The sequence below is a fragment of the Harpia harpyja genome, chromosome 7 (genome assembly GCF_026419915.1).
Source record: "Harpia harpyja isolate bHarHar1 chromosome 7, bHarHar1 primary haplotype, whole genome shotgun sequence".
NCBI lineage: Eukaryota > Metazoa > Chordata > Aves > Accipitriformes > Accipitridae > Harpia > Harpia harpyja.
In genome coordinates, this window is record NC_068946.1 from 32229094 (window position 1) to 32255315 (window position 26222).

Below are 26222 nucleotides of genomic sequence, written 5' to 3' on the forward strand. Positions count from 1 at the left end.
AATAAAATCACATCACTTGTGTGCTGCAGAGCTCCAAGACATTTTTGTCACCCAATTTCTGAATGAATTTTGGTTGGGGCAGGCAAACCTAAGAACTCTAATGAGTCTTTTCATTCTCAGCTTAATAATTCTAACTAGTTTACCATACAACTGTCTTCCAGGTATCCTGCCAACAGGATCCCACTTGTTAACTATGTAGACATTAATTACATAGACATAAAACTTAGTAAGAAAGGCATTTAAAAAGATCAGAGAGAAACTTTTTAAAGTATTTTATTTTTTTTAATACAGATACAATATTTTTCCAAGGTCACTTTAGAGTAAGTGGTGTACGGGTTATTAAAATGGAAGTGCCCATAGAGTCATTTCAGGTTAAATGTGCACAGTATATTCTACAACACAAAAACTGCATTTAGAGTTTTTTCTTGCTCCAGAATGATTTGGCAGCTTCAAAAAGCTAACACACGTCTCCATCCTCAAAATCAAGTCATTGAACAACAAAACCCAAAACTGAAATGCAATCCACCCCAACCACCAAACAACATGCTTATCTCAGTAAGGACCTCTTAGCAGATCGGGCTGCAACAGTTGTAGAGCTGTCTTTATCATGACCTTCAAAGTACTGCTGCTCTATTCGCCGACAAAAGGCTGTGAGATTACTGTAGTTTTTCACTTTTTCAGAGAGTTCATCAGTGGTTAGTTGAGTAGTAAGGATTGTGAACAGATGTCCAAATACCAGAGCATCTAATTCAGTTGGTCTGTAAAAACAAACAGAAAAAAGAACAGGTATTTTGGAAGGCAAATCCTGATCAAGAAAAACCCTGCTGTTGTGAATAACTTTTAGATAGCCATGCAGTCTAAGAATTGGGAAGACATCAGGCAACACTGAACTTACCAAATGCATGAGAACTGTTTAAAGAGTATATAAGCATACTGCTAGTTCTCAGTACAGCATCTTTCTTTGCCTTTGGTAGCTTGGAAATGTGGAAATAACACTTCTTAGATCAGGCGGAGTTACTGATCCAATATCAAACCGTGCTCCACCTTTTAGTTCTGTAACAAGGGCAAATGCTTATCAGGTCTTTTAGGGGGTTTTCTTTTTCCTCTACAGATGTATACAAAAAAACCCCAGCTATCATCTCACAAAGAAAAAAAAAAAAGAGAGGAGGGGAGGAAAAAAGCATAAAACCCCTATTCCCTTTTTTGTGCTTTTCAATAGTCAGAAACTATTCAACCAATAAGAAAAGGAGCTCCAGGATGACAGCAGCTGGAAACATCTCTTTTTTGAAAGGGGACTAAAGGGGACTACACAGAAGAAAATGGGTATTTTGGGAAACAGTGGTCTATTGAATGTTTTCAGTCCTACCTTATTTTAGGTACAAGCCTTCTGAATTGTCATCTTGGACCTTTGTATGTAAGTAGCCCATGTGCAAATAATTTTTTTTTTTTCAAATACATTAATAACTTAAGAGTCCTTCTTTACTCATGTTCAAGCATGAGGGTTTTCTAACAGATTTTTTTTTGCCTTTATTTATGGATCACTAAGAACTCTCCAGTGGAGATGTGGACCCTTGTATAACAAACTTAAATCTGTCAGCAACAGGCTGCTTTTCTTATTTACCTCCTACAGGCTCCCAGAATTCACAGACTGAAAAATACTGGACTAAGAACACATACTTTCACAGTAATATTTCAGAGCTAAAAACTTTAAAGGTTGAAACTGTACCAAGAAAGCCTGGTTAACAAACAACAAAAACAAAATCCCCAAGCTACAATTCTTTACAAATATAGAAAGAAAATTTAGGAGATACTATGTTTAAGAACAATTTGAGAAGATGCAATTCAAACTTGTCTTCTATAAAGCATATTTCTGTATCCACTCAATTTACACTACCTGCCTAGTCTCAACTTGGCAAAGACACATGCAGAAAAGTAAGCAAGACCACATGCTGCCTTTTGAAGATGTCTCCCTGTCCAAGTATAGCTAACTGAAGTCCAGACCTGAGCATTTCTAGTCTGATCTATACACAGGAGACACAAGGGAGCTAATGTGATGTTATTTAAATCCATAACATTTCAAAAATATTGAATTATTGTAGAGGAAAAAAAAAAAGAAAAAAGCATTTTGCAATTGGAAGAAACTGGTGAAAGCAGAGGACATCCCATGAAGGCCAGATTGTTCCTTTTTTCTCCCCTAGGAATGTGAATCTTAGTTTTCACTTTGCAACTGATCCTTTGTTGATACAAGGCTAGCTTCTCTCCCAGTTCTTACAACTCACAGGCACCCTCATGCTAATTCTGTTCATTCAGAACTGCCCCTGGTGTTAAGAAGGGCAAGACAAGCTGTCCTGGTCAGGACAGCAAAACATACATTCACTCCCCTCTACCTAGTAGAGAATGTTACCCAAGAAATACAAGTAAAGCTTTAAATGTATCATTTTTAATAAGAAACTAACTGTATAAAGGTGTACATGTAAGGTGCCTATGTAAGTTGTGGTAGACTCTGTAGAGAAGACAAGCAGGAGTAAAACTAAATCACAAATAGAAAAAACAACCAACGGAAATTTACAGAAACTTTCCTCTTAAACCCTTTAATTACTTATTTCTGAAATTTTATGTTTATATTCCAGTCACACATTTGTATTTCTACAACCAATCATGTAGCACTAAAATAAAACAGGAGTTTTCCATATATAAATATATGTGGATACGTATCTATATCTCACATTCCTGGATGTACTATTTCAGTAAAGAGTAACTTACTGCTTATTGAAGAAATATGGTTGTGTTCCTAATCTCTGGGAGAGAGCCTGACAACACTGATCTACATCTTCAAGCACCTATCAAAGCACACAAGAGATAAAAGATTCATATTGTCAGGAAATACCAACATTGCAAAAAATAGCCTCCTTACTCTATTTGCACTGACAGTGGGAACAAGGAACATACGATGTTGGAACATTAAAAGCTGCTGAAGTCAGTCAAACCTACACAGTAGGCAGGTAGCTAAGTGTTACTTAATCTAACATTTGATGTAAGGCAATTCTGATTAAGTGCTTCCCATAACGTTTATAACTTAGCTTAATGAAAGGTACTAACTTGTACCTCAAAACTGCCTTTTTTATTTTTTTTTTTTTTTTTAGACCTCTGACAAGGGAAGCCTTGCAAAGCTTGCCTATTAACACCACACAGGAAGTGGGGGCCGTAACTTACAACCTATTTTCAGGACTACGGCCTAAACTAACATCACCAGAGATGTACACTACTCATGGTAAAACATCCTTCCTCCCACCCCATCAGGTTGCACATAATTTAAGATTTATTGCTGCTGAAGGCAAATACCTGACTCCAGATAATGTTTTAAGTACGGAATATATTTTTTACTACATCTGTTTCAAAAAAGTGTTACTCTCCAAGGCTTTTTAAGAAAAAAAAGAAAGAAAAAATAAAACAGGGTAAAGAAATAAGCTTCACTTTTCATACTGACCTGTTCAAGCGTCTTTCCAGCCCATCCAATGGCTTTCATCTTTCGCCTTACCTCCCATTGCTTCTGATAGGACAAAATGCGGTTAAGAGGCCATGGGTAAGGGGAGCCATACCTTGGGTGAGTAATCTTTGTTTAGAAACAGAAAGGTACTGTGTTATCATATAAGAAAATACAGGTATCTCTATGCACAAAATAGCTAATATTCAAATATTTCTACCAGAAAGGGAGCTGTAAAAGAGAAAGGGAGTTGTGTGATATGCTGTAATTATTTGTGCAGAATTTATAGTTTGCAGCATAACCATTTAAAACTATTACTTCAGAAACATATACAAAACCCATATCTATCCTGCAGTCGGCTACCTCCAGTAATGACACAACTTCCCTAAAATGTATATGCAAGCCAAATTAAAGTGAAAAGACTGTATCATTAATGGTATAAACCTCAATGTTTCATTTATGAGTAGGGATTTGCAACTGTGAGCAAAAGTGTTTTCTCATTAAATTTTAATTAAGATAAATGCTGCAGAACCACTCACCTCCTCTACTGTAACATCATCACACCATTGGAGATAGAGCTAGGAACAGAAAGAACACTTACTAAAACTTCCTAATAAAGGAGAATACAGAGACAATCATTTCTCACTAGTAGAATTTTCTTTTCTATATTAGATTAAGTTTCCATTTCATTCCTCCTGTTAGACCTCTGAATGTAGAAAAGAAATTAAAACTGGAAGGCAAAGCCCAGTTGCTAGTCCTTACTTCGCCAGCACCAGGACCAAGCTGAGACCAAAGGCCCACTCCCGTTGCCCACGCTGCACACAACTCAGCACACAAGTTACCAGCCCTCAGCTCCTCAGCCACCTGCAGCTCACCAGCATTTCCAGCGCTGCTCCCACACCGGGATTGCATCACGTTAACTGGCCACGGACATGAACCGCAGGGGATCCCAGCCTCCCACTAGGCACGTGAGCACACACACTGTAGAAGGTGATAGCAGGGTGCCTGGCCAGCTGTGGGTTAGGGTAGGATCCCCGGAACCACTGGCATTTTCCAGTCGGTTACTTCTACAGCTACGTGACATACTTCAGTTAGGTGAGGGGAATCATACGCGTGGCTCGCATCTACAGGAACATTTCAGCAAGCAATCCATAGCGTACAAAGAATTTACTCCTGCCTCCTTTCACCTCAAAAGTTGATGACCTAATCTAAGAACAAGTGGTATTTCCAATATGGGGAAAAATTCTAAAGCTTTCTTGCCTATAGTCACTTATGTAAGTGTGTGGAGTTACTATGGTTTGCTGTACCTCTGCTGTCAAGAGCATATTATTGACTAATTCCATATAAGCTTTCATCTCGGCTTTTTGGACTTCATCCAACCCATCACTGAGAGAATGGCCCTAATGGAGGGGGGGGAAAAAAAAAAAAAAAAAAAAAAGACACACATGTAAGAAAGGATATTGGAATATTCAGCAATGCCTGACCCAAGGACCTCTGAAGTCAATGAGACTTTGAGTCAATGAGCTTTGGCTCAGATCCTGATCTCTTACGTAGTTCAGTAACAAATTACATATGCAATTTCTACATAAAGTGTCCTTTAGAATTAAAAAGAGATCATCCTAACATAACATAGCTAATCCACAACAAATGTAGACTATTATCAGTTATAGATGAACACAGTTTGAGCACACAGCCTCCTGGTTAGTGTATCTCTGTGGCAAGAAATAAACACAAATTTACATCTGTGATACAGCTTTATCAACTGCTCAGTGAGAAGACAGTATTTTTTTTTAAATATAGAGGAGGGTTGGGGGCACGGAGAAGCAAAGGCAAATTTAAACAGTATCTGACACTTCAGGATTTAAACCAGTCAGTTCTGGGTTTTAAGAGTTCTGAGACCCAGAGACAGCGCACATAGAAAAACAGTCTCAGACACTGGCACTGGTATGCAGCTATCCTGCATAGAATTTACTTCCAGAATTTGAGTAAATGACAAAGAAAAACATTTCCATCTCAGCAAACTCCTATTCTAGGATATCTTTCTTTTAAAATGGCACTAGCTTCCTACACTGTTTTAACAGATTAAGTAACATTCCAGAAGAGTACACAAAATCAGCACAATGCTAAGCAGGATTAACATACTATTCACTAATTGATGAAAACAATGTACTATTACCTTGGCTTTTACAAACTGGACTATGGGCCCAAGTTCAGATACTACTTGATTTCCCACGTGAATAAAGGGTACTTTGCCTGTAAAATGAGAAATGTATTTTAGTAAGAGCTTTTTATACCTGTAAAACATCATCTACAATTTTCAAAGCAATTAAATATTGCAGGTACACCTGAACATCAGTGGTTTTTTTCAAATGAGCACAGGTAAAGCTCTAACATACGTAACTCACCCAGTGAAGGTTTGTAGTAACAGACATCTTCCTCCTGATCTTCCTCCTCTTGAACCTCTTCTACATGCAATACTTGTAATTGTGTATTTCAAAGTTACAGAGTGAGATCTATCAACTTGTATTTTAATAATGGATTTTGCTTTGCTGGGAAGACTTAATTCAATGTTTCTCTGAAGTACAGCTGGGAAATCCCAGGAAAGCAGACAGAGCCCTTGGCAAGTTTTACGACACAATGCATTCCCACCCTCCTTTCTAACCCACTGGTGGGGAAAGGGCTGCTGAAAGGATGATGGGAGATGTGGCACTGTGCCCAGGAAAGCAAGCAGGGGAAGTGCAAACGCACACTCAGCAAGGCAGGGTCTTGACTCTCCCTCCTCCAGTCCTTCAGATTTCCAACAACTGGGCCACCCAGCTCCTGTTGGCTGCCCCAGTCTTCACTCTCTAGTTGTGAGCTGGCATTTTCGAGCCCCCATGGTCCCAGGGCCACGAAGAGGTTCTCGGTATGAGACCCACAGCTTCATGATCTGGGGGGCTGGGAGGGGGAAGGGGCTTCTTCATCATCACAGAAGCAAGGTGGGGTTAAAGCTTAATACTAGTAAGGCTCAACATTCAGTCTATGAAGCTGAGCCCTGAGGGTCCAGCATGGGGCAGGGCTAAAAACAGCCAGTCCTCAAAAGACTGGGAAATGGCTGTGTCACTGGTGTAATTTGTGGGGGTGCGAAGGGCTCCCGAGTCTGTACACACCAGCTGCTCTGCTTGGTAACTTTTCTTACATGCAGAACTGAGCCAAAGCTTTAAGGCGGGCAGAGACACAAGAGGAAGCCCTGGTACACACGGCAAGCCATGATGCATGACAGAAGTTGCTGTAGCCCCTTTTCCCAGCTGTCAACGTGTGAAGCTGAGGGCTCCTGCTCCAAACCACCCTAACCAGGTTGCTTGTCCTACAAATCTTCATCCAAGTGCAACTGACAAACATCAACCTTATATTTAAGACTAAAACTTTTAGGATTATTTACATGATTGAAACAACGCATAAAATGGAGATAAATGCTGGATGCTTTGTATTACTGAAAACGTCCTCAAGCCCAAAGGCTGTAAATGAGCCTGCCCAGTGCAGTGGGGCACGGCACCCTTTTACCTTCCCGCCTCTTGCTGTGGGCAAACTCTGCTCTCAAGAGACAGCCCAAAGAGCAAGATCAGTACCTGCCTGACTCCGAATATGTTATTAGCAATACATTCACTCTTTTCACTGAAACACAAAAAACCTACTGTTTGGCCTAGCTCAAACACTGTTCATGCTAACAGCAGATTCAGTCATGGTTTTTATCATGAGATTCTATTCTCACTGGCTCGATTAGCCTAAGGGTAATAAATGAAGTGCATCACACCAACAAAGGCTTCATCTGCATCCACACGCTGCATGTTGTGGAAGGAAATGCAGACCTCTCTGTGCTGCAAATTCAGTGGTTTCAGTCAGACTGTACTTCACACACCAAGACAATCCTTTGATATCATACTTTTGACTCCCTCAAAATGGGTTTTGTCATTACGACTGTGAGATAAATAACCTTCTCCCCAAAATGATGAGATGCAGATCTTTGTCTGCTGCTGCTGCGTGACAGAGGGTGGTGGGGAGGGAGAGAACAGTACAAATGAAAACCTTGTCTGAATTGTCATTAAAGAACCAATAAAAAGAAAGAAAATAGGGCAAGTGAATAAAAGTAATAAGGACTCCAGGAGTAAGGGCAAAAAGAATACATGTATTTCTACTTACATTTAAAATTGAAGCAGTATAATTTTCCCTCGTGCTCCTTGTTTTCAGCAGAAGGAGGAAGCGTTCAGACCCAAATTACAATATCAGATGCCAGCAAGTGCGGACATGGGGTGCGAGTGACAGAAGTGAGAGCATGCAACTACCACCACTCCTACACCCGCACATGCAAGATGCTCCTCTGTGCTTGGATTCAGCATTTCAAAGCTACTTTTATTTACTAACGAACAATTTATATACCTCCATATTTTGCTGGTTTTTTCACTGCTGCCAAGCAACTGTTGTTTTTTTTTAAAAATAGCATAATTCCACTGCTTTGACCAAAATATCAGTAGCAGCAACAGCACCCATACAGCTGGCAGACATATACTGACAGGCTCTTCCATGCAACAGTCATCAGCCAGAGCCAGGTAATCGGTAAATAAGTACCTCCTCATACAACAAAAATCTGGGACAGAGTGCAAGGATTGCCAGACTTTTGCGCCCTGCATTCAGCAACTCTAATTTTTAGGCAACCTTCTGAAGCCAGCCTCTGGATGTTTTTAGGCAACCAGTCATCTCCAGCAAAAGGCAGGGTCTGTACCCTTCTAACACTTCATTTATTGTTGGTGGGTTTGGATTTTTTTCCAGACAGTCTCATGGATCAGAGGAAGATATAAAATCGCCTGTCACACCCTTAACAGTGACAATGCACCCTTCGGTCTTCTCCTGTAACAACATCCTGGCAACCATCTTCCAGACTGGGTAACAAAAGATAATCTTTCTCCGGTGTTGTCTCACCCGAGCAATGGGAAAATATAACAGCATTCACTGGAATATTCCCTGGATGCAGGATAAAGCCACTTTTGGAAACATATGTCTTTCTGCTTCAGAACACAACCACTCTCAGGCATTTGAACTGTCTGAACACTTTATATAGGTACTGCATTCACAGGCACAGTTACACATTGTGCCAACATTACTTTGCATTTGACTCTTTTAATTGTTTGCAGAGGAGAAATTGCACTGGAGAGGAGGGGGGAAGGCAACCCACACACGGTAGCACTGACTGACTGTTATCAGCAAGCAAGGCATAGTTGCCATGGTATCAAAATGGAGGTATAACATAGTAATTTAAATGAAGGCCACACTTACCAGATGGGGACATGTACTCGGCATTTGCCCTGCAAACCACCCGGATTGGCAGATTGCACATTTGCAAAAAGGCCTGGAAACAAAGAGTCGCGTTTTAAAAGCATTAATACACCAGTGACAAACAAATGCATTCTTCTCAATACATTTGACTATGTTTTTGCTAGTTACTAGCACATGCTTATGAAGTATAGCTCCTTGCATACTGCTTTTAGGAAGAAAGAAGGGTAGGTAAAAGAAAAACAAGGGGATTTTAACTTCCTTAGACAACTGTTTATCATCCAGTCATTGACTAGAATTCTTCTAATGAAGTGTCACCTATTTTTACTGTTTTTTCAAGACAAGCAAAGAAGCAATATCTGACAGATGTAATTAGTGCTGTGGCTGTACAAAATCAAGTGACATATTGCCCCTCTTGAAAGTCATAGTACTTACTTCTTCTGGCTAAAGCTGTCTAACCAACCTCATGTTGTTTAACATGGCAAACACATATAGCACCTTCCCACATTATATTTACAATAGCTACCAGAAGTTTTGCTCTATGAGACTATCAGAGCACAAGCCTGCTTTGGTAGGAAGTATTTATTATCTTTAATTTATGTGAATCATGGAGATCCTAAGTGATCCATTTACTGTTTCTTTCTATCTGTAACCTTAGATTCAAAGCATTCTCAGTAGGATACCAATTTTTGTCAGTACCTGCCATCACCACAAAATCCTTAGTGTACTTCTGTTGACATACCAAAATATCAAGAAAAATACTAGCAATTTAAACAGAACGTGGCAAATAAGGAATCTCTTACTCTCTAGAGTCTCTCACAACTCAGCTAAGTCCTATCACTCATTTTGTCTTTGCAATTAGACAGGTCACAATTCCAGATTCCAAAATCATACCTATTTATCCAAAGTGGCTTGAGGTGAAAAAAGCCTACACCAAGAAGGCTACCACCATGAAGAAAAATGCTGCTGTAACACGGCACTTTCTACATAAGCCTCCTCCAAGCTCTTCGGATCACAGGATCTGGCAGTAAACTGCACTCTCACAGCTTTAGACGCTCAGACCCCCATCATAGACATCAAGGTAACCTAAACCTTAACCTTGAGATTGCTCACCTCTGCACTAAATGAGACTGTAAGGCACAAACTAACACTGGCATTAGCCCCGTTCCTAGCTTTGTGGCTTCTCTAGTATCCATCAGGCAAACAAAAATAACCCAAATAGCCCCTCTCTTCTCTCCTGCGCTCTTCCAAGCCCTCTATTCCCAAACCCTAACCCAATCCAGGGAAAAAAAGCTTTGGTCCTTTTCCAACCAAATGCAAGAACTGCACAGTCTATTACAACATTTGGCTCTTGCAGGTTTAGATGACCTAACTCAAATCCAAATCCCAATTTAAAGCAAGGAACTATGGTCACAAGCTGTTACACAAGACATTGATTACAGCTGAGAAGAGCCTGCCTCAGAACTGTGGAGGCTCTGCAAAATCCACCAGAAACCTGGGTTTCTACATCTTTTGATTTCCTCAGCCTAACTCTAACTTAAAGCCCTGCTTGGCAGCCAATTACTATACATACACATGCGGGGGGGGGGGGGGAGATCTATAAAGCGAGGGTACTAGTCATGGTCAACATAAGCCAAATACTACAGGTCCTGCACTATTTAGCAATAAACTGGTCTCTAGAGTGCTTCATCCCAACTAGAGCCTCTATTACTGCTTAAGGGTACAACTGTCACCCAAAGAAAATACAAGGCACTGGCCACATTTGACATCACCCCACTTTGTAAGCCCGTGTACCCACCAGAGTCCACCAAAAATTGAGGCTCTTGCTGTCTTAGCATCCCAAACTCCATGCAAACAGTAAGAATACCCAAAAGACTAATTTTTAAACAGGAATTTAAGGCATTGGTCTGTCTTGGTCCTAGACCTCTTCCTTTGCCTGCTAGCTCTGCAGGACCTAGCAATATCCATGCTGTTCCAGCTACTGTTACATGCACCATGTCTTCTGCCCAAACTGAGGCTTCATATGCAACTTCTTTGGAAATAGTTAAAAGACAAGAATGCAGAGATTTTCATTTAGATTAAATACACGTTCCTATGCCATTGCTGGACACTATCTAACCCACCAAAAACATACACTCAAACTCAACTGGTACACAGACTTCGTTCTTCTGAAAGCTCTACCAGTAGCTAACATCATCTCAACAGCACTGTGCTGCAGTGAAGCTGATGGCATCAAGCAACAGCTCCAAAGAATTTCATCTTTGGGTGGAAGGAGTGGAGTGAACTTCTACCATACTACTTAATCCTTAGCTGTTGAATTTCATCCCCAAAATATGTGAAGTTTCATTTGGCCTAGGCTTACCAAATGATCTTCTTTCGCAGTAAGGCACTAAATTAACTCTGCAATTCTGCATTAAGCTAGAGATGAATTTTGTAACTGCCATGTACTATTCTCACTGCAAGTTCAGAAGAAAAAAAGTCTGAACCACACTGGAGTTAGGGCAACACATGAATAACTGAAAAGCTTGCAAGTGCAGAGACACATTTAAGCAAAAGGAGGTGAATCAGAGAACTGTTTTTTTCATATTAGTGTGTCAAAAATGAGACACGCTGGCACAGAACACTTGGGTTACATGACTTGCTTCAGCAAATTCTTGCCTACTGTACATCATATCATACGTTGGCTCCTACATTGTACAAGGTTTCTACCAAAAACACAGTTTGTGACTGTGAAAAACAGTCCTCAGCATAGAGGCTGAACCATAAATAAAATCTTTTCAGTGTAAAGGGTTCAGCCAAGCTTCCATCAAAGATCTGAATCTGCCCTTACTCTCTCTCCTTGTCCTCAGTAAACATCCACAGACCAAGAAATATTGACCTTTACTACATTTGGCAGGAAAATTCTACCTCAGTCTCTGGCCTAGTGCAAAGGGGATTTAGAATACGTTGCCATTTTGGCATCTCGGAAATGCAAACATGCTGGGTCCATGTGCCTTTTTTGCACTTCGTAAAGAGAAGAAAGGAGTTTGAACTAGAATTGAGCTCTAACGTGGGAACAAATATTAAGTAAATAAAAATATTTGCTACTCTGCATAATAAAGTGCAGATTCTAGTAAGCTTAGATACAAGTCAGTCTACCCTCAGTGAGGTTAAAAAAATTTTAAAAAAAAATTTTTTTAAAAGACCCTAAAGTACACACCAAACCAAAAACCTGAGAAAACTTCCTTGGGATAGTCATCTTCAGTTCTGATGAACACTTCGTAGATGGGAGACCAGGACTGAGCTCAAGAAACTGAAGAATGATTCAAGATTAAAATTGGGCAAATCCATCCAGTTCTGCGTTCACCCCAGCAGTTTTCCTGCGAGGTTCAGAAACACTGACCACTGGAGCTGCCTTGCCAGCAGCCTTACAAGGCCTGCTCCAGCAACCCCCTTCAGCATCCACATGCCAACACCTATTCCACTTCAGTCTTTGCCTATGTTTAGGATCGGCTTTAAGATGAGTAGTGAAATAGTAATGAAACACAAAAACAAGAGAAAACAGAACAGTGAGAGTTGAAGACAAAATCATTTAATGCCATACAATAAACCTAAAAATAAAAAAATATTTTAAAAAATTAAAAACTGCTATTACATCTTTAAAAAGATAGAAGCCCAGGGAATTAAAAGACCAATATGTTGAGCTGTAATTTGTATCCAAAGCATGACCTGTTCAATTTTAAGTGCTCCTTAAATATTGTTCTGCAGGAAAATGACGGAAAGCTCCACAATATGAGAGCAGTTTAATCCTTATTGGATCTATACTGCTGAACTAATCATTACCTTAGTAGACCAGTACCCACTTCTTGGTTCAGCTTAAACTAATGGTCCACTGGATAGCCTTCAAGCTGACTAAAAAATACATGTCAGCTGATAAAAGGAGACAGTGCTATACCAAACTATGACAGCTCAGCCCAAGAAATAAGCCTTACAATTTGCATTGCTATGACAGTACTTACATTCTTTCATTGATGTAACTGACAGGCTTTGGAAATTATTAGTATTAACAACACAGGCATGTTTTGCTTTTCGAGCACAGTGAATGCATTTCATATTTATGGAAATTATGGTTTCTTTTAGAAAAAGAGATGGACAAGGATCGTGACCAATGCATTTTTATAAATATCCACCACCAGAAAACCTCAATTTTTTTTTCTTCATTCAACTAGATAAATTAGATTTTAGACAATAACTGATGTTAGACAGTAAGTGGTATGAACTATTACCAAAATAGTTGAAACTGGCACAGATCAAAGAAATCCTACAGAGGCAATATAGGACAAAGCAGCAATTTTTGTGAGTCTTTAGCTCATTTAACGCTTTAGTCCAGTGATCAAGGGAGGATTTGCTCCCTTTTTGACCACTGATGTAGAATGTCAAGAACCAGCACATTTGGTCTGCAGATGGTATCAGACCACCATGGCTTCCAACTCTAATAAAAGATGCAGTGGAACACTGATTATGCCAGCTCAGAGCATCTCATTTCCCTTTGGGTACCTCACATATATAATTTGAGCAGGCAAGTAAACCCTTGCTTTTCTTGTGAGAGAAACCATCAGCAAATGGGAGTGAGCTCAGTTCCTCTGAGTGCTTTTGGAGTAAAGGACCAGAGATTGAAGGCTGAAACCACCCCAGTACAATTCTGCTGAGATTTATGAAGATACCAACACCCCTTCAAAGACACAGCATCAAAAGCTAAGCAATCTGAAAGATCAAGGGCCCAGGCTTAATCTAGTACATCAGAGATTATTGTTAACATCATAAATTTGGCTGATCAACTTAAAAAGGGACTGAAAGGGGCCAACTGAATTCCAAGTGACACATAAGCTAGTTAATCAAGCCCTTGTGAAAATTTCTTAAAAATGGTAAGCAAGACAGTAACAGCTAAACTAGAAACAAGACACTTAACTGAGCACAGCCTGCCATACCTTGCAAAGATGCTTGTAATTCCAAAGAACAGCATTAAATTTCCCGCTCTTTTATCCTCTAGACAAAAAAAATGTACTAGCACAGAATGAACAGGGTGGCTATTGTAGGCCACAACCTGGATATCCTCCAGCACCTAGGATTCTCACGCAATAATACTACAGCAGTTGCAGTTCTTCAGAATAGGAAAAAAAAAATTAGCTCTCATGTCTGTAGTAAAACTGGTACACATTAGTTCATCTGAAGTTTTCCGGTCCAAAGTAATCGTAAAGATGTTCACTGAATATGTTTATTAGTACTTTGAAAACAACTCTTCCAAACAAACTCTAAGCATGGAAATGAGAAGTGAATTCCTGCTGGAAAGGATAAACTTTTTTTAATGCTTAACACCTATCCAAAGAGTTAACTATTTGGATCAATTCATAAAGAGGGGGGGATTAACATTCTTATTTCCCCTTGCTCATGTTACAGAACATCAAGAGATGACTGCTCAATAGACTTTACACAAATAAAGGAAACTTCATTCAAGCATAAATATACAGAATTCACTACAACTGAAGGACATCAAACCAAAATGCTCAGGCTTTTAAAAGGAATGAGTAATTTCACGGCTCATACTAGTTAATGCAGCATAAAACAAGGGTAATGAAATCTCAGATTGGGAAGAACTGAGTTTATTCCCCTGGCGTCAGCAGGAGTCCCTCCTTTATCCATATGTTCCACTGATTATTTGCATTTCTGTAATTTTAAAAACAGGGGCCCGATTTCTTGTGCAGTATCGGCATTGGTCAATGACTGAAGCAGACGCCCAGAAAACTGTCCAGTTTAGTAACTTACGTTCAATATAATGTCTGCTACAAACACTTTTCTCTAAGTTATTTCTGGAACAAAGTGTGTCCTTCCTTTGGATGAAGTTAATGTGAGAAACAGATAAAGGCATTAAAAAAAATAAAGATTTGGCTTAATAGTGTCTGTCAGCTTCTCTCCCACGCATGCTCTTTGTCTCTCTTCCCTTCAGGCTAAGTGTCTCCCCTCTCACAGTCTTCCAGCCTCTCTACCTGTAGCATCACCTACTCTGCTGGCACCTGGGAAGGGAAGTGAGAAATGTGAACAATATATTTTTAGCATGCTACCTCTCTTCTTCCAGACTGAAAGCACCAAGTCTACAAAGTTGCTACTGCCCCTGTGCACCTTATTTTTAATGGGAGACTTTGCTGTGGACAGGAAGGTGGAGAGCTGCTGCAAATCCATGAGGAGCGACAGCGGAGAGGGAGGAAAAAAGGTGCCACCAGATTAATTATGTCTGTCCTTCCCTGCCCTCCCAATATTTACTGTTATAGACTAGGGAAGAAAGAGCATGGGAGTGAGGACAATGATTTGAACAAAAAGCATGGAGAAGCCTCTCCATGCTTTTCATGCCCTACCGCACGTTGATCCACACAGGACTATGGTTTGCATTGCACTGCCTGCTCCTCCCAGAGAGTAGCATGAGCCACTGTTTTCAAAATCAGCATGGAACAAGCCAGTTCATATTTTTGCTGCGAGAGAACGAAGTATCAGCAGCTGTGTGAAAAGGGCTGATAGGAAGCTTTGAGGTGACACTTATTACAAAATTAATCAACAATCTTATGCCCATCATTCATTTCAATTATGGCAGGTGACACCTCCTGCCAGAATTACGGAGTACATTTACAACAGCATTGCTTAAAGGACACTATCAACCTAAGGTTTGTTCTGTTTTCTTATAGCCTGACCAATTTCAAATTCAAAATATAGGTAGTACATTGGATTTCAATTATCTAAAAAAAAAATCAGAGCAATCACCTTTGTGCTGCTTTAGCACAGTTCAAAAGCCCAGAGCTCAGAAACCACAGCCAGCGACAGGGCAACTCACTCCACCCTCCCCTTCCTCCTCTTCTCACATGACTGACATTCTCATCTCTGCTGCTGCTGCCACCCTCGAAACAATGCAAGAAAGGGATGCCATTGTGTCTTCCTATGATGACAAGGATGGAAAATGACTGTGCATGAAATACAATGGGAAGGAATAAGAGAAGGGAGGGAGGAGTTCTGTAGTTATTCCTACAGTTAATTGTTTTAGGTGCCGCTTTTACTCTGGCTCTCCCTTCTTCTTTACCCTCCCCAGCTAAGGAAGGGCTGTTTGGACACTGTCAGCTGGAAACACACACCGGGCAGCGAATCACCCTGTCAGAGCTCCACCACAATGCTCTCCTATTCCCCTCCATTCCCTTCTCAGAATAATACATATGAGCAAACACATATACTCATTAAAAATGAGTTACAACTTAATGTAAATCATATCCAGATTGCAGTTTCTGAGATCAGAGGCAAGAATGAAATTACTTATGCCAAGACTCAAATAGTTCACAACTTACGTCCCCACATGAGGAACACTATTTTCAGATGGCACACTCCAGGCTTCATTTGAAGAAGATATATTCATGATTAGTTTTTAATAAAGAACGAGCCATTCCAAGCCATCTCTTATTCAGCAGTGCTTCTAAAAGCACTCTCACAATACTGTTGTGAAGTAAGAGTGAAAGGCATTTTCTGTTTTCATTTTTACATTATTTCATGAGCATACAAAGGACAATATGTGATGACAACTAAAGAGGTACTCTCTACTTTATTGCAGGAACACATTTTAAAATTAAAAACCATGAACAAATCTACAGAATAATTCAGTTTTCATATCAAACAGCTGCAGACCCTGTAACTGAAATAGTGTGTCTAAGGTTATAAATGAAAACTGTTCAGTATCATTATTTGAGTGACAGATTAAATTCCTAATCCAGTTATGGTAATGGCCACATTTGTAGTTTAACATAAATTAAGAGCTTAATTATATTTGTGACTATTTTAAACAAAATTACAAATTCCTTTGTACCTGTGAACGTAATTTATAGCAAAGCCACGTTCATTCTCCAAAACAATCTATTTTACACTGCAGCACAACACTGCTCTAATGGTATAATGTAATTCTTGTTGTAGAATGCGGAAAGAGTAGATTCACTGGTAGCACAGAGGTTTTGAAGATAAATGAAGATGCTATTCATTCAGGGGTAATTTCATCTTAGAACTATATGAAAGATGTTTCACTCACAAACAGTACCTGTATGGCTTGGGATTTAAGCATGTTTTCAGCTACAACACAGTGCTGCTAGATTGATTATGTTGATACTGCATTTCTCATCATGAAGAATTCCAGCTTTTATTCTCTTTAAAAAAAGAGATTGTCAGATTTTCATTTCAGTACTAAGCCTTTGTTCAAGCCTCAGCAACAAGTTCAAATTTCTGCTAATGTTTTATCTAAAGAAGAACCAAACCACAATTCATACACACACACACACACAAAACCCCAACAAATCTGTCGAGGGCAATTAATCATGCGTGATTTACACATTTATTTGATTACTTGTTGAAGTAAATAAGCAGTTGGTCTGTGTAACACAATTTTAAATTGCCCAAACATTCTTCTGTCATTCACGACTAAGAACAGACAATTCTAAATGCACTTTGCTGGAATATATTAAGACCATTTACAAGGACATCAATTGCACAAGCAATTAATACATATCTTAACATAACGAGCTCCAGGCTCTATAACCTCAGGATAGCTATGAAAATTTCCACAATCCTCAACATTTTAGACAGCCTTTTAAGCAAGACTCTGAGACCACCTGCATAAAGGTTTCAGAAGAACCTGTAATAACAGAGGTAGTCTCAACATCCACATTCCTCATCCGGACAAGTTGGAACAGTGCAGAGACACACTCATGCTGCTGCCATTTGAGGCAAGAGGCCTGGCACAGCGCAGCTGTATTAACCCCCTACCTTCTACTCAGCCACACTACTTCCACACAGGCACTACACAAAAAGGCTTTACCTGTACTGGGCATCAATAGGGAGACAGGGCCTGGACAGGCATTCTGCTTCAGACTGGAATATAGTCTCCTACAGTAATTCAGTTTGAATCCATTTAAAACTCCATTTTTCCCTCCTTGAAGTTGTAAAGTTGTTTTGTTATTGAAATATAGTTGTGTATTCACTTCTGGTTTTTCAAACTAAATGCCTGCAACAGTCTGTTACACCTAACCTGAGAGCAACTTGCTCTGCTGGCTGCTTGATCTGCTCTGTTGACAAGAGGTACATGAAATGCCATCTGTAATACAGGGTCATCAATTTTAAAACAGTCAACTTTTATTCTAATTACTTACTATGGTATTGGATTTTATTCTTTATTTTATATGTAGCTATCTACATATATGTCCTCTGAGAGCTATCCCAGAGCAGTATTATGAAGATGTGCTGCAAGGAAATTTTGAGAAAGATCTTTCAGATCAGTTGCAGTACATTTAGAGTCTTGTTGTGAACAATGTTCCTTAAAGATTTGACGGTGGCTGACTCCACATGCTCTTTTGATCAGAGGGACTCAAAATTCTGATGTGTTTTCACCATGTGGAAATTCAACAAGCCATGAACAAGCTATGTATCAGCTCTGGTGATATTCAAGTGCCCCAAATCAGGAACAGGGGGAAAAGGAACAGCAATAGTGGGAAAAAAGTCCCAGGTACCAGCTCCTATTTCTCCTCTTATCCCCCATTCCCATTTCTTCCTCAGGAAAAGAAACCACCCACCCTCCCCCCTCCTAAAAAAAAACCCACCAGCAAAAAGATATCCAGTTAAAAGATAATCAGGCTCTCATCAGAATAAAAAGTAAATTCTAAAACAGAGGAACTCAGCAATTTCCTTATGCAAAACACACCAGTATAGTTAAAGTTTTCTGATCACTAAGCTAGTAATACATAACTACAGATCCTAGTATCATTTCAAAATGGACCAAAGACACCAAGGGTAGCTATTCTTTCACAGTCACAACCACATTACACAGATTCTTCAAAATAGATATGATTCCCCAACACAAAATTGTTCTATAAAGTTTAAGATCAGATATCTACCACAGCCATATTTATAGTCATGGCTACTATCAGCTGTCCAGCTAGAGAATATTGAAGAAAAACAAGCATTTTTAATATATTATAGTTAATTTATCATCTAAGTGACATGTGTAGGATAACAATGGACTGGAAAGAGTAAAGCAAAATGATGCATTAGAAAAGGAAATTTTAGGGTTATGTTGTTGGGATTTTTTGTGTGTGTTTTAACTACAAGCCACACCTATACGTATTGTTAGATGGTAAGAAAATTCATAAGAACCACAAAAAATACAGTTGCTGGAGTAAAAAGGAACACCGAGATCAACTGAGCAACAAAAACACTTATTTGCATTACTGTGAGGCATGATACAAAACACACTGCCCAAACAAATAAACACTGCCCCATTTATTTGGTGTATCAAAGATGACTCCTCTGTCCAGCAAAGGATAAAGGTATCTTCTTGCTGTGATAGAATTTAGTCTTAGAGGTATTTCCTAGATTGCCAGACTGGAAGGAAAAAAGTTAAGAGATCCTAGAAGCAGTTATCATGATCAAATGATCCTAACCTTTTCACCAGTAGTATCAGTTACAGTCTCCAAGTGTCCCACTTTGGCTAAATGAGATGTGACCTTTTTGGACAGCCCTCAAAGACAGCAGTCTTGCTGTAGCTGCTCTGAGCTAGACCACACACAAAAAGCAAGAAGTAGGGGAACAGTGCAACTCCCTACTATGCAAAGCAGCAGCAAAGTTGCTTTGAAGAACAGGAACCTTATAGACATCCTGCTTGTCACCACTTCTGACAGCCAGGCCCTCTCTACTAATGGGGAAAACATTCCCTCGAGATTTGGGGTTACTGAACCTAACAGGTTAATGGAGCTTACGTAGACTTCACAGCCACAGAGGTGCTTTTAAGTCAATCAGAGATGCAAGTTTGTCAATTATATGGACTATTTCTAAAAACCACATTGCATCTCAACTCTGTATACATGATGAAGTTGAGAAAACCTATCAGAGACATATAGAGATTTGATGGCTACAGCACACAGCAAATATGCCTTGAGTTTGGGGCAGTATTAGCTTTGAGAATCAAATAACCAGCAAGCATCATGCAAGATGTTACAAGACAAACTAGCATACCAAGTGACAAAAGATGGGAACCATGCACAATTCCCAGAGTAGGCAGACAAGCAGATACTGTACAAACATAAACCAACATAAATACGATTACAAGCAGCAGCAGTCTATAGGACTCTCAAAATCTTCATGTCCTTTAGGCTCTGACACTTCAATGACAGTGTAAAGCACATCAGATGCAGGAAATAAGTAATTGCTTTTGACAGAAATAATTCTTAAATTATTCATTTAGCTAAATAGAGTTACTTTAGCTACACAATCATTCAAAAAATAAAATGGAATTAACATCTTTAATTTAGAGAAGATGACATTTTACCTGAACAGCAAGGGAAGATGCATTATCAGAAAGCAAAATTTGTTCCTCTGTTGAAAGAAAAAAACACAAAAAATGTAATTACAAAAAACTGCCCATTTAGCTACTGACCTGTAACTGTAAGCCATTCTGGGTTGCATTTCTTATTCATAAAACAAGGAGCACATATATAATTATTATGCAGCTGGACTAGAAAACCTGTGATATGAATATTAAAAAAAGAAAGAGAAAAAAAAGAATACCAGGAATATTTCTCCTGCAAATGCAATTGCATTTATCATACATTACCACCAATGTACAATAAAAAAATGCTCACAACTGAAAACCAAACGCTTGAGTTTTATGCCAATTACTCTTCTTCTAATCAAAGTTAAATAAAACCGCATCTTCATAACTCCTCTGGCTAAAAAGTAAAAGCATTCAGAAACCTATAAAAGCGGCTTGCAGTTAATATTGCACACTGTGTCTAGGTCTGTCACACAAAAGAAAGATGACAAGTTCACTGCAATAAAAATTCCATGCTTAGAAGACTAGGGCTGCTACCTATTAGTCTTCATTACTTTGCAGTCTTCTGACAACTGTAGCAGGCTGCTGAGCCCCAAATGGGGACCATAATGTGATCTGATGATATATGAAGAGCTGCTAAAGGGAGCCTGAACCATCCTAGCCTATACATTTTAACAGTTCCTTTTTACTGAGAGCCCACTTTACCACAAGACTTCAAAAATCTGCTGCCTCAGCTATTGGTGCAGTAAATCTGCCAACTGTGCCTGCAACCACATCATTTTACACTGCCTACAGCAGCCAATATAATGAGTCAATAATAAACCAAGGACCTCATAGGCCATGAATAGCTGGTTTATATTGGCAGATGCAAGCGTAGCTAAAACCTCTGACCAGACAAACAACACAAAGGACTCTTTTTAACAGTTTCTGTGCTTCCTTGCAGTTAATTATCTTAGTGCATATTTAGTGTGTTTTCTAAAAATAAAGTAATTATTAATTGCAAAAACCAGTGTACCCACCCTTCAGTTGCTGATACAACGCAGCATTTTCAGGCCAAGGCTCTGCGGCTGTGGAAAGAAGAATTAATTAAGCAAGCCAAAGAACAATGCGCTTGCAGGTGCTAACACAAACGTTACCTAGAGCAGGAACTCAAACTGCAAAGATGCTGATGCAAGATTTAACCTGCCCTAAAAACGTCCCCCTGTCACTCTCTTCTCCTGTACTTCTCTCCTGCTCACAGAGGGACAACACAGAGCAGAAAACTAAGTCCCAAAATTTAATGTTGCAAGAAAAGCTAAAATTCAAGCTACATTACAGAATGGCCTTGTAATTCTCAAGCAGCTAAAGCAGCTATTTTCCTTCCACCATAAAGACATCCTTGTGCCCATTTCCATCACAATTCTGGACACTCTCAAGAGCAACTATTTATTAAGGTACTAAACAAAGAATTCTGGAAAGAACAGAACAAGACACAGAGGAGAGAGGCGCAAACCTCCAAACCAAGTGTGAAGAATGCTTTAGGGAAACGGAAAAACTTTCTGCCTTTTAAACTTGTGTCCTTACTGGTCCTATATAATACCCACACAGCCAGGTGCTCGGGCATGTCAGAAACCTATCCACCAGGATGACTGGGACTACCTATTGCTTTAAATGATGTACTGATCAACCCTAAAATGGGAATGTCAATATGCATTTAAAAAACTGCATCATCAGTTGTTCAAAACAGTCGAACAGTTGTTAAAAAAAAAAAAAGTCAAGGAAATAAAAGACAATCACATCTTCCAGTTGAGAACGGTTGCACTTAATCAATCATACACTACTTGAGTTTATGGGAAGGCAAAAACAGTAATCAGTACTGATTTACTGTTAATGGTAGCATTAAGATAACAGGTCATCACATTATTTTGTATCCATTACATTCCTTGTTAATGTCCGATTAAAAATCTATTTTTAAATACCAATTCAAACCTTGTGTTCCACCAAAACTAGCTATTTGTAAACAAAATTAATGCTCTGATCACATAAATTATTTTTTTTTAAGCAATGATGTCTATAAATAACTATGTGTGGTTCAAACAGAAATATGCCACTGGCTTCAACTGTCTTTGACCTCGGAACTCAAACAAAAATAAAATGCACAAATTTCTAACTCATTTTGGGCACTCACGAAGTATTAACTTTTATGGAAGTCACATAGAACTGTAAAGTTTGTAACACTGTACACAGTTTTGCAAAGGTCACTACCTCTTAACTTTAAGGCACAGAGCCTATCAAAGCTATACTAGTATGGGCATGAGAAAGCAACTAATCACATTTAAGTGTCATGAAAAAATGTTTTATGTTTTATTGTAGCAGTTATCAGTGTTACACCCCTCCATTAAAGTTTTGCCCTAAAGTAAAAATTCTGGAGGTGGAAGTACATTTATTTCTTTAAATAAAAAGAGACTAAGATAGCGTCTGCAGTACCACGGCCTTAACTGTTTAAAATAATTTATCTAACATACATTTATGCAGGTCCACTGAAGTCTTGCAAGAGCGAGGAAATTAAGAATGTTATTACTATACTTTAACAAACTTATCAGTGCTGGACTCTGAGATACTTACAGAAGTAACTAAGTCATGAAGGTACATTGATCTCATAAACACTCCAGCCAAACAGTGAAAACATCCTTTTTACATGCCAAAAAATGGTACAGAGAACTTCCAATTGCATGGGCCCACTTCTACTGAAAATTTTTGCCTGACCTTCTTCAGACTGGAATGTTAAGATTTATATCTAATTTGTGGATTCCAGCCCAAACTGGAAGTGGCCCATTTTCACACAAGCACGTGGCTGAAATATTTCAGGCCCACAAAAATCAAGTGAACTTTTCATTTTCCAGCAAAAGAGCTAGGTATTTTTCAAGAAATTCAAACACTAATTCCAGTCTGATCTTGGCACTAAGCTATAAGCAGCTGTAGATATAGATACATAGATAGATGGATAAAAAACAGCTTCTTGGCACATAGAATCCAAAACTACACTGCTGCTAAGGCATGCAATATCCATGCTATAAAATAAAACACAAGTAGAATATTTTTTGTAACTTGTTTACCCTTATCAGCTTAAATTTTCCTTCTACATTCTGCTGATCACATACAGATTTTCATGAACCGTATCTGCTGACCCTAATTTCGTTAGTCGTGATATGAAGTCTTTATCCCACAGTCTTAGTACCCAGGAGCATATGCCCAGCTTGAGGGAAGGAAAGGACAAGGGTCGTTTAAAATCTTTGCATTCACTCAATTCACAGTTTAGTTGTGTACTAATCCATGTCTTTTGACAAGTACATGAAACAAGGACAAACAGCCGTATGAAAAATCTCAGCCTTCATTATTAGTACACCTTAAACTCCAAATTTCTGCAGTTCTGAGAAAATGAATGAATAATACCCCCTGCACTTGGCACATGACAGTCTCCAGAGGTAGCTCATGATTCTGACCATCTTTGGATCAGGTGGACACATGCTCACAAGCCTGGAACTGAGGCCTTCAGTTCTTTGTATGCAGACCAGATAAAGATAATTGATTTTGCTGTCACTGTACAGACTCGATTTTAAAACAATCAACTTCATGTTAAGATTCATGTATTACTACTCATATCCTAGAAAAAATATTCTGCAGAATGCACTCAGAATTGCACGCAGCAGATTGTGTTCAACGATACTGGAGGTATATGCACAAAGCCTGAGCAATCCTCTGGAAATCAAAGAATTAAATACCTACTCACTATCTGTCCCGTATCTTCCAATTTCTACTCACTGTCTTTCTTCCAAGATGTTTAGAGTATGAAATATTTTTTTCTGATGGAGCAAGAAGTTCAAGTACACACTGCTACATGAGAGGTCCAGGTTCGTAAGGCGCAAGCTAAATTCAAGTATCAGCTCCCCAGCTGCCTTTGATTAGTTGCAAGGTGAAAACATGCAGATAAGGGAGACCAGAAACCCGTTGGGGGAAGAGAGGAGGAGGAATTGCTGAAGGGATGTCACATGCCTCCACAAGAGGAGAAAGTGTGTAACATCTTTAATGTACGGCAATGACTCTTGCCTTATGAATGTAGGTGAAGACACAATTTGCAGAATAATAGGCACTAATATTACACGCTGCTTCAGTTCTGTCATATTTCCAATCCATCAAGTTGATTAATGCTATAATAACTCCTCACAAACTTATCATTTGTGCACTAATGAAGTCAAATCCAGTTTATCCTTCAGCAACTATAATCTTCTGGTCTGTAGACGTTCGTTTCCCTGCTAACCACGGCTACTGCGGCACTAGGTATATAAAGAGAAAATTAACAAATGTGATGTCAATTCAGTTTCAGAAGCTTTCAACACAGAATCACATTTATGTGTTAGATCCTACGCAACAGACATTTTTATCATTAGCTACTCACAGGATGAAATAACTGCCTGGAAGTATGCCTTAAAGGAATAGCTTCTCTACATATCTTCAGAATAAGGAACTACTTGGTTCTTCCTTGTGCCTCCATAATCAGAGAAATTACTATTGTGTGGTTTTCAATGGGTCTGTCTCTCAGGCTTGCAGTCTTTAGTAAAAGTTGTTTTCCCACCCTACTGAAACTTTTCCCATGCTTAATGAATTCAAATATTTAGTCTTTCATGTGGATTGTCTTCTGTTTGTTCAGGACAAGCAAACCTCATGCTGTTGTCTTTCCCTACTTCTCCTCTACCACACTGCTTGTTTTAATGCCAGTTATAGGAAACAACCATCTGCAGGATCAGTCCTCCCTGTTAAATTTGTCTGAAATGAGCTTGAGTTCAAAAGTTACTGGGAAGTGAGAATTAAAGGCAGATGGACACAGAAAGCATCACTGCATAAGCCTTGTTATTCTAGAAGCTGAGAATTCAGCAGATGCAGCATCACAACCGGAAAAGTCAAACAACAAGTAAACCACTTACATAAAATCTTCTTTGGTTTTGTGGATGACTAAAAATGCATGAAAATTTCACTAAACTCAACGTGTTTGTTAGTCAAAGTGTTTTACTTATTAACAGTTTAGCATAGACAATGAAGATTTCAAAGTGTTAACAAGGCTCTTAAGTGTCAAATTAGACTTTTAGAAGAAAATTCTGTGAACTGGTGTGTTGCATGTTCCCAATAGAGTTTTAATTACTCAGGTTTGTAACTATCTATTAAAACAGATTCCTAGACTCCTCACCTGTCATGTCAGAGAATGACTTAGAAAATACATCATTTCTGCTCTTACAAAAAAACTTCCAAAACACAGAATGAGTCATGACAGTCATGTCAAATTCCTTGCCACTGAAAAAATTTATTACATTAGGTACGTTTTTCAGATTTGGTGGTGACATGTTTACTTGAGCAACATTAAGGCCAGAGACAGATATTCAAAAAGCATTTTGATTTCAACATTTCCAGATGTTTCAGACTGCACTTCAATAATAAGACTTTATCCACCCAAATACTTTTGGGACAGCAAGAGAGAATGCACATATACTGTAAGAACAGATACTTAAGAGCACTGGATCCCACTATCAGCAGGGGATCAGCAGCTCACCTGAGGCCTACACACATCTCAGCTCCAACTAATGCTCTCAAAACAGGACATACTATATTTGCACAGCAGTGAATTTTAATTCAAAGAATGAGAGGCTGCAATAAACATTCCGCCAGTGAAGTCTGTGCAAGAGGAAGCACCACATTTCCAAGATGCTCTACAGTGCCTCAGCCCCACCAATTCCTTGTCCAGGCTGTTCAAAGTCTCTTTATGAGTGTACAAAACTCGATTTCAACTCCTACACTCTGAATTACTGGGAAACTATTCATCCTGTGTCAGTGCTGCCTGGATGAATGGGGGAAACAGACATTTTCATCCACCTTCCCCAAGCAGCTTCACAATGATGAAAGAGATGTAATGAAATATATGGTTTACAGTTATGCCTTTAGTCCTGTTACTTAAAAAAATAAGACTCTGTAAAAATGAGAAGACACAAAATACTTTGCAAGTTAAATTGTGGAATATGCTAAATA

General features: G+C 39.1%; 1 protein-coding gene across 1 annotated transcript in view; it reads right to left on the reverse strand.

Annotated features, from left to right (window-relative positions):
* Window positions 1-257: 257 nt before the first annotated feature.
* The window catches only part of MTX2 (metaxin 2), a 35020-nt gene continuing 9055 nt past the window's right edge, over window positions 258-26222 (reverse strand). Inside the window, 9 exon segments of the mRNA XM_052792019.1 lie at window positions 258-758; window positions 2764-2840; window positions 3488-3613; window positions 4024-4062; window positions 4792-4884; window positions 5661-5737; window positions 8795-8867; window positions 20166-20212; window positions 21188-21235. Coding sequence (XP_052647979.1) covers window positions 548-758; window positions 2764-2840; window positions 3488-3613; window positions 4024-4062; window positions 4792-4884; window positions 5661-5737; window positions 8795-8867; window positions 20166-20212; window positions 21188-21235 — 791 coding nt within the window. The 3' untranslated portion in view covers window positions 258-547.